Source organism: Bombus pyrosoma, linkage group LG11 (genome assembly GCF_014825855.1).
Source record: "Bombus pyrosoma isolate SC7728 linkage group LG11, ASM1482585v1, whole genome shotgun sequence".
Lineage (NCBI taxonomy): Eukaryota > Metazoa > Arthropoda > Insecta > Hymenoptera > Apidae > Bombus > Bombus pyrosoma.
Window position 1 is genome coordinate 8,009,645 of NC_057780.1, and position 12,334 is coordinate 8,021,978.

Genomic DNA, 12,334 nt, shown 5'->3' on the forward strand with positions numbered 1-12,334 from the left:
CAAATACTTGTAGGCGAAAAGAAATGTACCTTATCTTTCTAGGTCTCCAGGGTTGCATATATTTCCCTTATATTTCAGTTTGCTTCAATTTTGCAGAAACACATTAAGAATAATTGTATCGATACGCAACGCGATATAAATAATTGCGTGACAAAGTGCGTTTTCAATTTCTCGGGTAAGTCAGGTACAGAGAATTAGATAAGCGTGTGACTTTCGCGACTGACTTTATATACCGCTACCGTAGTTAGTCTAGAATACTCTTTGCTCTGTTAAAAGCCAGAAATAATTAATCCTCGATTAACGTCAGCTACCCGCCAACGAAACCAAACGAGAAATTAAATACATTCGCATTCGTTTCGCGTCTCACACTTGGGCGGTTCCCCTTATTCCAGCACACGACGTATTAAACGCTATCGATCTCCCTAGCTTCCCTTAACACAAAACCGCCAGCAACATAAAGCCACCGCGTTTCCTCTTATTGTCTCCACGCGGCCGTTTAACACCAAACTCCACGGAAAACGCTACGCGATTATAAATGCGAGCCTGGTTACCTTGATATTCGCGGTGAGATTAAACGAAACAGAGGTGGAATTCACAATTGCTGCGGCGACGGCCTAAGAAAACCGGGTATTCTGGAATACCTGCGCGAAACGCGTTACGAACGGATTTGGAGAAACCCTTCGTTCTTATACGTCTTCGAGGTTCAACTAGCTACGAAGAATAAAGCCATTGAGTCGTGGTTGCTAAATGCTGGCAATTTGCCGTGGAGAAGTAGTTTTTAACGACAAGTCTATGGTGTTCGAGGAATGGAGAGACACGGGATAGACAGATACGTTGATGGAAGGCAATTTGTGCGTCTGCAGATCTTATGGGGTGTCGATCCTCGTTCCAAGTTGCTGGCAGTGGCTTCTTGTTTGCTCTTGGCCCGTGTTACCTCGTATTTCCGTATATTGATTTCGATTAGTTGACAAAGTGCCAACTATTAAAGGAGAGAGCTCTTACATTCGTCCGTCATTCGTATTTTGTTGAGATTCTGTACTCAACCTAATTTTACTTGCGCAGCCTCTATCTTTTAAAAATACAACCTGTGATTTTAGATATACGCTAATTCTAATCTCACAATAATAGGATTTTCGCCAAATTCTACGATGTTATTGCAACCTCGTTATCTCGTAAGTTAGGAAAATTGCATGAAATTCGTAGTCACGAATTTCAGTCGGTGGGGCGGAGGGGGGAGGTGGATTATAAAAACCTGCCTTGAATACGTCTCGTAATTTGCCCCACAGCGGAAAGCACACGAAACACCAGCCTATCTAGCTACCTTCACGGAGCACAAGCTCAACCAGCCTGATAACAATTAACCCAGCCGCACGTAACGCGAAATATAAATCGCGGCGCGAGTTTCAAGCTTGCGAGCTTTCCTCCCTGCTGCGCCGATAAGCTGCTCGACGAACGAGAATAATATATCAGAGTCGCGAAAACGCACGGAGCAGCGTGGCTACGCAATTATTTCGCAATAAACTCGCCAATTGATCAACGTCCCCGTCCCCGTCCCGTGTAGATACATCGTCGGCACATTGTCTCGCGGAGCGATCATTATAATGAGGCTAATAAGATCGCGGCGGGAGTCCAGACGCGGTAAATCATCGTTATCAACAAGGAATTTGCAGAGGGAACACGACCCAAGATATAAATCCACGTAGCGTTTAACCAATCCTAAGCCTGAGTCGTAATTTTTGGTTAATTATGGCTCGGTTGCTTAAGCCTGCGGATATTGCGGATTACTGATAGATGGAGATCGAAAAACGAGTGGAAAAAAGTATTACAGCGAGAGGAAATGACTTATTGATTTTGAAATTTAAGTGACTGAATATATAATATTATTTCTTATATACTGGCGACTGACAAAGCCTTTCTTTATCAGGTTCTATATTTCACGGGGAATTTAATATATTTTCATTGCGTTTATTTATCGTAGCATGCGAATGATATAATGAACAACATGCAAATATTTTTTGTAGCCGCTGTAAATATGCTCTGTTTTATAATATCGTGGTTGCATTTCATTTTCTATAAACTGATTTTAACTAACTGTTTAAAAATTAGCTTTTCTAATCCTTGAAGAATATATGAGATTGAGTAATAAATTCGTCCGCCTTTTACTGATGTATATACTTTTGAAGAACGTTACAAAAATTGTGTAAAGAATGTAAACATACATGTATTTGACTCTTAATAAAAGATATATCGTCTATTATATAGATATATTTCGTATAAAATGATAAACTTTAGAAAGATGAACTTATTACTCGACTCAGTACTTCAAAATGAATAGCGATAAGCATTAACGAACGAATATTTCGCGTTTTAAACGTTATTTAACCAAATGTTCGGAAAAATACTCAGTGTATCTGTAAAGCTAGGCTAACAATCAAACTTTTACGCTTTACCAGGCGAAGGCACATTGAACGTCCTTGTAACGATCTCATAAACATCGAATCCAATCATCGCCTCAGCTTTCCGATACCCATAACCAATCTATTCCTAGCAAGTTTCACTTCGATCGTATATGCCTTGCGATAGTTACTCGCTTCCTGAATCGGGCTATAACTATGGGGCAAGTTATACAGTTCGATAATGTACAGTTCAAAATTGATTCTCCGCTGAGACCGTCAGAGGACCGTTCCCCGATGCGAAGTAAAGCAAGTTCCAGCTGACTCAGTGGCTCAGATCGTCTTCGATCCCCATTTTTCCACCACGATCGTAATTCAAGAGACGGGATCGTAAAACGTTGTGGCTACCTGATTCAGACGTTGTTCCGTTCTCTTTTTATGCTCGCCGATAATGGAGAGAGAGAGAGAGAGAGAGAGAGAGAGAGAGAAAGGAGCACGAGTCCCGTTGATAAAACAGTCAAGCCGATGGTACACTCACCGAATTCGATGAAGGTGCACCGGGTCGTAGATGATCCAAGCTGGAGTACCGGAGCTGGTTCCAGCAACTGAGGAAGAGTGGCGTGCCAATGGCGGGGGCGGATTCCAGTCACGTAGCCACGGAACCGGATCTTCCATCCGGAAAGAAAAACAGCCTGCTCTCTGTGAAACAGATAAAAAATGAGTGGTCAGCGAAACTAGTCAAGGAAATGGTGTTCCGGCTGATGTGGAAACGTGTTGGATGTCGATAACGATACAGTGGATCGTGAAATGATGCGATATAATGATAGAATTGAAGTAATAAGTTAGAGTTAACTAAATGATACGGTATAATGATAGAATTGATGTAATAAGTTAGAGCTAACTCAATGATACGTAAAAGGGATTCGTTATTTATTATCACAATGAGAATAGAAACGATACAAATGTGCATACAATTTTTATTCAGAGGAAACGTGATGATGGAATTTGAAAAAATTCCCAAAATATACCTGCTTTAATTTGAGATCCACCTTGAATGTTTTATACAATGTCCAGTCGCAAGTAATCATACTTTCTTCGACTTTATTAAAAAACAGACGATTTATATTCCAATGCCAAGTCTGTAGTTCTTCTCTTTTCTATGATAATCCGTCCGTCTAAAGGGAAGATACAGTATCTCGAGGATTACAGGAATACGGTAAGACATCTTCTTTAAAGAGATCTCCCGAAGGCTCGCTTCCATTTTTCATTAAACAAAGACGCTGGCTGGCACAATTATGAATTTCCTTAAGCTCGCTCCTTCCGTTTCCTCTCATCCTTCCTGTCTTCTCTTTCTTCTTCTTTTTTCTCTCTTTTTTTTTATTAAATTTTCTCATCTATTTCCGTCGACGTCGGAGGTTTGAAAATAAGCCGACGATGTATCACCAATGGATACGACTACTTTTATAAACTGCATTCATAACGGAAGTCGCCTGTCCATTGGTGAAAGTTACGATAGGTAATAACAAACTTTGGTATTCTTCCCGCGACTCCTATGAATTCTCCACGCGAGCCCGGTTAATTTATATCAATTATACCGGTTAAAGCAATTATACGCAAGAACGAGGCTTGACGAAGCGGTACTGGTCGGGTTTTATTAAGAAGTTACCGTTCACCGGCCTCGTTATTCCTCGCACGTCTTTCTCGATAACAAATTCCCCAGGAAAGTACCTTACTTCTACCTTCTTTTCTTAGAGGTATCGTTTAATCTTCTGCACGTTGTTCTTTTTTAGAATTATTCGTAATTTCAATTAATAGTCAATACCGAGTCCTTACAAGTTGGAAAATTTCAACTAGAATCTAAGTTTCTTTTCTTTAAAAAAAAAACCCTATACTCGAATGGGTTTTGCTCGCGTCATTACTTCGCAGAAGGTTCCTCTAAAAGAACCACAAGTGACTCAGTTACTAATAGCAATTTAGAATTTTCCGGCAGTGAAAGCAACTCCAGACAGTAACTCCATTTACTTTAACGTTCGTATAAAGAACCTTTCAAAAACTTATGTACATATACACAAATACAACCAACATTCACTTTTCCACAACAAATTTTATAAGTCGCGACGAAAAAATTGATATCCATATAAAGTAGGAGCATAGAAAAGTCTTGTCATTTATCAGAAAACGTAACGATCTAACGTCTGGCTACACGACGTCGCATGTTGGTCCTTTAAATAATTCACAAACATCCAGACAGAAGATTAAATGTCGGTGGCAATGGTCTTTAAAGAGTGGCACACAAAGGGGCGCTTTAAAGGACCTACTTTCCAGTCGTCGAGCCGAGTGCTCTTTCTTTCTCCCTCTCCAGCCTGGCGTGTGCCTCTTTCCTCCCCCGTCCGCATCTTTCATGTTTCCTTTTCCCGGATTCTTAGAACGGAACCGAGCCACCGGACGCTTTCTACCGACTGTCGAGGGTGAAAATTACGACCACGCGTAATTTCGCTCGAATATTATTCAGCTCGGGCGAAAAACGAACGAGAACCAGCCTTATTACCGTTCCAGAAAAATTACCCCATTCAGCTTTGCTTCGCGCGATTTTATTTCGTCCAAACGAGATTTTACAACAAATACAGAACTTTTAAATGAACATCGACTTTCTTCGAGACGGCTCGGATTTAGAAGAGATTCTTTCCGCTGGAGTTACGTTTCAGAATGTTACTGAAATCGAATTCTGCAACAAAAAAAGTAAGTATGAGAGTGGGAAAGCGAAACGATGGAAGCCTTCGATCAGAAGTATCGTAAGTACGTGGCAAATTGTAAGTCTTGCTGGTGGATGGATCGTTTGCGCTGCTCTCTGGGATTGCGTCCTCGATGGCCCTGGATATGTTGGAACACTCGCAGAAATCTCGAACAGACCCTCCGTACAACGATATTTGATCAGCTGAACGCGATACAGCCAATAAAAGACGAAATAGAAAAGTATAAGATAAATCCAAGATTGCAAAGTAGAGAAGCTAAAGGTAATACCTTTCAGAGTGTTCATATTGTTATCCATACAGAAACTCATGTCACTGGTATCAGAAAAATCGTAGTGTCGAGGAGTAAACATACTGGACGGGTTGGGTTTGTCTTGATCAGGCTTCTTTGTCGAAGGCGTATTCGTCATCACTGATTCGACAAATTGATCTGTCAACTTACTTTTCCTTGGCTCGACTAAATCATTATTTGAAAACACGCTAGTTTCTATTCATATCAGGAAATATACAATGTTAGAAGCCAAAAGATTTAGTTGAGGAGAATCGCGTTAAAAATTTTAGTAATATACATAATTTTTAGTTGCTTAAAAAATTCATAAAATATGTGGATCAACCAATTCTTTTGGCCTAGAATACAGCTCGATCCGAGTTACTTTTCTCTATTTTGGTCATTGGAGACATATTGTAGCGGACTGTCTCAATCCTTGCGATTCTTGCACGAGGGGATGGATCAACCTTCGTTTTCTCCAATGGAATAATCTTCATTGGTGTCGCCACAAACTTCCCTTCATCCAAGATCAATCTCATTTTCTTCGCTACGGGATCATCCATTTCCTCCTCAAGATCCTCGCAACGTTGGCCTGTATGCTTATCTTTCGAAAGATCGGATGGCTGGTCCATGTGCTCCAGTTCCTGGCCCATTCCTTGTTCCACTTCCTCCTCGACTGCATCGATCGGTTCTGAAACCGAGATTCCGTCCACCTCGCTTGCTACATCCTCGTGCTCTATTTCCTGCTGTCCCTGGTCCAGGAAAGGACTCTTTGAATCGATCGGACGGTCATGAGGAATACTCTGATCTTCCCCGATATGGATTGAAATTTCTGACGGCGATTGTACGGTGTTACCTTCTGCTAGACACATTTCTTCCAACATCAAGGTATCCACTGATAGGGAGTCTGAATTCAACGAGTCAGTTCTTAATTTAATTTCAGATAAATTAGTTTATTATTGTTATTATTATTATTGTTGTTATCATAATTATTATTCAGATGAATAAAATTTATATAAGGTGTTGGATGCGAAATCGAGAGATCAAATCTACAATAATTTAATTAAACTAAAGATGGTCGAGTATGAAAAAGGAAAATATTTTCAAAGCCCTTCTCTGAAGGATATCCCGTGATAAAACGTGAAGGAGCACCTATGGAATTCTCATAATTTTTTTCCCAGCCACTGTGCGAGCCGATCCTCGACCCATGGTAAATCTTGCGCATGTGAGAGAAATTAATCTTTGGCGGTGGCATTTCCAGCAACTTCAACGTTCGATCCCTCTTCTCTTCCTCCTGCCTCTTCAACTGTACAGCTAGCTAAGAACCGAAAGAAACCGAAAATGGCATGCTATAAGTATCGCGTTATAAAAAGAAAATTGAGAATCTCGAGAATTCGTAAAAAGTTGTGAAAAAACCTCCGTCTTGATCGTATTCAACTCCTTCTCGCGTGCTTCGATACTTCGATTAAGATCTTCCCATTCTTTGTCGAATCTCATATGGTCTAAAATTGCGCGCGCAAGCTCGACGATTTTCGCGCGCATTCTCAGCCACGTAATCCGCTCTCTCTGCTTCAAAATTTTCTCGAACTCGTTGATCTTATATTCCACCACCATTTTATCAATTCGAAGCTTCTCCAATTTTACCTTGTTTTCTTTCCTCACCTTGGCTAGAGGAAATTCTTCGTATTTTGCCTAAATAACGTTGCAATCGTAGGATGAAATTCAACGAGACGATCTTCCGATTTTCATCTGAAATTTAACATTGCGATGCAAAGAAAATTACGTACGTGGTATGATTCCCATACTCTTTCGTATTCGTTGTAAATACTCTCATATTGTCCACAGTCTAATTCCATGACTTTGTAGTCATTATCCAAATTAAGTTTCATCAGCTCGATTTTATTAGAAATTTCGTTAATGTATTTATTGTGCCTATGAACGAGTTTTCAAAATGATACACCTAATGAATAGATCAAAGTAACGTTGATCCGATTGTCTTACGTACTTGTTTAAAATGTTAGTTAAAATCACAATATTATCCTCTGTATTCTTTGCCTTCTCTTTCAACTCCTTCCTCGTTTGCAATTGTGTCTGCACCTTAGTCTTCAATTCTTTTATTTCACTTGCAACTTCTTAGAAAAATTCATAAAAACACGATTTTCGTAGTATCGTACTTGCAGATGTCACAAATAAATCATAAATCACAAATTTGATTCTATGTACGTGTTATTAAAGAATTAAAGAAAAACATACATAACCTATATTATACATAATATCAAATTCGACAAAATTCTTATTTCAAATAGCTAGAAGGACGATTTTGGCCACATTTATTTAATAGTGTCAATGTTATTTCAAATATCAATCGATGTTAATCACTTCAAAAGCTGTCGAGTATCGTTTCAAATATCAAACGATATGGGATATCAGATATCATAAACTAACTATAATTTAACACGAACATCGATGCATATGACATTATTTTAAGGAAAATGGCAAGTAACAGTGAAATAAAGAGGTTACTTACCAGAGGACGTGCTGTTGGCTGCTTCAATTTCTACACGCAGACAGGTTTCCAACATATTCATGAACTGCGGGTCGTCACAGCTGATTCCGGATTCCATTTTCACTACGCAACACTATTTGCGCGACAAATCACTCGAATTCGATAGAAAAATTTGAACAGAACCACAAAAGAATACGAAATTTCGTGTTACGCAGTACCACTTGCCGAGCGTTATGTGAAAGTGACGTCACGGGCCCCGTCGAACTTAAGAACGCGCTCTGATTGGCTGACGCTGTTTCGCAATAATTTCGCGCGAAATTTAACGCGCCTTTTCAAACCGTATTAATAGTTATCATTAATATACAAGGCAGATCAGTGGCTTTAATAAGAAGATAATAACGCTAAATCCTTTTTTACGTAATCTCAGTTTCTCAGGAAAACAATGCAACTGAAACTAATAACGAACGCGATAAGAAAATTAATGAAAGATAAAATACGATTAAATAAGCCCTTAATAAACTAAATTCTCTCCTCTTAGCGAGTCGAGCAATTCATCAAAACTCCGAAATAACAAACTTTATGAAAATGTTAACGCACAGACAACCGAGACAGAAATTTCAAACAGAAGAAACAGAAAATTCATGAGCACGGTACATGTAACTGCTGCTGCACCGTCGCGTCGCGTTTCTATGTTTACAGCGGCCCATTCGTTTACCTCGTTTCTCGCAGGTTGCACAACCTCCTCCGTACAAGCATAAAGGGAAATTTAATTCTCCTGTAGCATTGGCGACGCGCGTAAACATTTTACGAGCAGGAAGCAACGAGCGGTCGCCACTGGCAACCGATTAATTTATCGGTCCTGGGGAAATTGATATCGAAAAATATAAGTAAAGGGTTGGATGCCGAGTGCACGGACACAGGGAACTGGCCACCGGCCAACCGGACGGCCATTTAGGTCAAAGAGAAAACCTCCCTCTTCCGTCGCCCGTCGCTTCCGTTCTGCTAGCGGCCACTCTGCGAATTGCCGATGCCTTTTTTACTATTTTCTCTCTTTTCGTAGCTGTCGTGTTAATGCTAAAGGTTAATTAAAGAGTTTGCACACGTTTAGTACGACGGAATGTTATAACATCGGGATACGAGGAGGTGGTAATTTTCTGAAAAAGGATCTCTCATATAGCGGACGTGTGGTCGTACGCGAATTTTTTCAAGCGTCACCAGTGACTTACGACCGTAAGTACGAAGACGCAAAGGGTTAGCCGTTAAGTCGACGTAGAATTTTAGAATTTTTAACTTGGTCTCGTATTCGAATTCTTTTCTTAGAAGCTTTATTGGGTTCGTGTATAATTATGAGACACCAGACGCCTCGGACGCTTCGATAAACTCTGTTTCCAAACTTTTAAACGCATTCCTCTGGGCCAGGAAGCGATTTCAAAGCACGAAACGCTGCTCCCTGTGAGCCACTTCAAAACCTTCCCGTTCTCGTTTGTCCGACGCACGCCCTAAAATAAATTCCGGAGTAAGCTTGCAAATTTTACGAAATACCTTTCACACACATTCGGCCTTTCACCGCGTGAAAAAACACATACAGAAGGTAATTAACCCTCTATAACGCCGAGTAACTTGGAAATTGCATTTGTTCTCGCAGCCACGTTTTATCACGCTCATCTTGTCTAATTGTCGTCGTAACGTTCTATTCCACCGTTCCACCGTTTACAGCATTTGTTAGCTACTGTTTCTAAGAAGTTTCTACCGAACTAAGGGACCAAAATCAGCGCCAATTAGCGAGATAGAAATCTGATGGTAAAAAAGTTAAAGGGCACGCGGAAATGGAGACTCGTTCAACGAAGCCACTTGTTTCGTGATATTTATTCCGCGTACTTTCGTCGGCTTTCCTGTTCGAACCGACAAAATCCATAAATAGCAAGGGCCCGACGGAAAAGCGGGAAAGAGGCGAAAGGCAAGAAAGAAGAGGAATTGAAGACGGTGGCTGTTCTTGCGTGCGTACAAAAGCGGTGTTGTGCCATTACGGGACAAAACAGCCAGCCAGAGACGTGTTGGTTCGCTTAAATGCAGCTGCGCGCGTGTCTGCAGTTTATTTAATAGGAATCGCGAACTCCGCGTTGTATAGGCAACCGTGGTATCCTTTTTCGCGCGGACAGCGTTGTTTCGTCAGGCAACAAAACAGCGACCCGCGGCGAAGTATTGGGATCTTGGTGTAATCCGTCCTTTCCACCGACTGCCAACAAAGCTCCCAACTGAAAACGATCACACGGCCCGAAGAATGCTGGATCCTGTTCCATCTCGCGGTTCAGTGACCTGTCTGTAATTAATATCACGTTTCGTTCGTTCTTTTCCCTTTTTCTTCCGTCATAGAGATTATTTCTCCCGCTTCTGGAAAATAAAAGGAAATCTCCAGGGAATTTTTCTCAGCAGAAACCTTTTTCGCGAACGTTTTCAGAAAGATAAAGAGGTGGTGAATGAAAAAATTCGACGGTTAATGAGTCTAATTAGTCTATCAGTTTCGTCCCTTGTCAGTTTTAAATTTTTCTCGATCGTTCCCCGTGTAACAACGTTAAAAAAAGAAGCACTTTTACAATCGAAACAATGCTGTGATAAAAAAAAAAAAAGGGAAATTCAGAGCATTCCTATGGAGATGCATTGAAATTCATACATGCTAGTTTACCCCGTAGCAACCAATTCAGCAACGAGTTTAACTTTCCCGTTAAATCGGCACATTCATCTGCGCGAAACTATCTCTGTTACAAAAAGGGGGAACAACCGAAACGAGAAAGAAAAAATAGCTAGGAACCAACAAATTCGGTTTTATGAAACTTTTCGTTGAATGAACCGTACGAATGTATCGGTGAAACGCGAAACAGAAGGACACCATAGGGTAGAACAGACTTGTGGCAAATGAAAGAGGATGGCAGATAGTGCACAGCGCGCATCTCTGTGAGCTTTCGCAATTTACGAGGCGCAACGAGACGTCGACATCGTCAACGGGTGCTCGACGCCTTTCAACCGACACAGATCATGGCGAACGTAATGTTTTCAATGAGAACTCGCTCCCAACCTTCTATCCCCCTTGTTTTTCGCCATTTATCAACCGCTAACCCTCCGACTGACAAGAAAACAAATATCGCAAAATTCTGACGTCTCTGTGTCTTCGAATCGCGATCAGAAAAATCGACAACTTACATTGAACTTTCGCAAAGGACCAGAGTCTTTTTATAGTTTTCTGCTTTTCTATTTTGACAATTGCGTGCTTGAGAGTCAAAGAAATAACTGCTAGTCACCATGAATTCTCGGATAAAAATGTATTAATCTCGTAACTAAGAAATATCGTCGTTTATCGAAATACGTTTTGTAAAATCCTTCCCTTTTTCCCAGCCTTCCTGCAAGTGCTTGTATGGTATAGAATTCTTATATCTACTTTTCTAGTACTCTCTTCTTTTGTTTCTCGGTAACTCAATCCAGGTCGAACGATAAGCCACACGGAACTAGAAAGACGTGAAAAAGTGGAAGTCCTCGAGACGCGACGACTGCGATTAAAAATTCCAGGTGCGCTCGATTCACGAGCGACGTCGAGGCATGAAAGCAGTTGGTATCCTTTTGAAAACGAGCACCCACGTGAGGCTGCATCCACCCCGCAGCTATCGTCTCGGTCGTTTATCCGTGCGCGTACTTTATTTCCATATTTCGCCGCGCCACGTCGATCCTTGCGCGTTCGTTCAAGAACGTTCATGTGCATCCGTCGCCTCCGGCTGCGATGTTTCGAACGAGGAGGAGGAGAAAAGAAGAAAAAAGGAGCAAGAACGAACGACGAGGAAACGATCCCTGAATTCTGCCTTAGCCGTCGGCTACGAGCTCTACCCTTCTTGGTCTAGCCCCGATAAACGGCTAGACGAATTTCTTTCCCTCCTCCACCCTTCCGGATGGAATTCTCGCGACGCGTCAAGGCGACGCTTTTCTCCGTTTCCACGTGATCCTGACACCGGATAATTAAAAAGGGAGAAGTGTTTCTCTGCCGCAGCGAGACAAACTTGGAAAGAAAACGAGAGTCGAACGATTTATGAATTACCGATAGATCATAGCGCGGTGAAATATGGGGTAAATTTAAATACGTTCATTTGGAAAATGAGCAACGGAAGGAGGGAACCACAGTTGGAAACTTTTGGGAATTGATTGCCTCGCGGGGCAGTATTTCGCCGTTGTTCTAAACGGGTAATCGCGAGCAGTCGGCGAGCGTGCAACTTGTTTATACGCTGCAGTTAAATCCCCGTTGCCAAGTAGGGCCCGGCTTGCAATTGGCGATACGCCAGCCACGCGTAACATCGCCTCGAAATTCCCCCATCCCAACTGCATTTCCCTAATTTCTCTGTTGTTCCAGATTCCCGTAAGGTTGGAAGCGAAACTC

General features: G+C 41.4%; 2 protein-coding genes across 7 annotated transcripts in view; one reads left to right on the forward strand and one right to left on the reverse strand.

Moving 5' to 3' along the window:
* Positions 1–12,334, forward strand: part of LOC122572290 — a 182,210-nt gene that overhangs the window by 128,806 nt on the left and 41,070 nt on the right. The window lies entirely within an intron of this gene.
* Positions 4,969–8,188, reverse strand: LOC122572292. The gene is given in 9 exon segments (XM_043737094.1): positions 4,969–5,136; positions 5,138–5,328; positions 5,415–5,600; positions 5,797–6,318; positions 6,564–6,729; positions 6,828–7,103; positions 7,199–7,343; positions 7,417–7,543; positions 7,939–8,188. Coding segments are annotated over 9 exon segments (1,752 nt in total). The 5' UTR covers positions 8,036–8,188; the 3' UTR covers positions 4,969–5,094.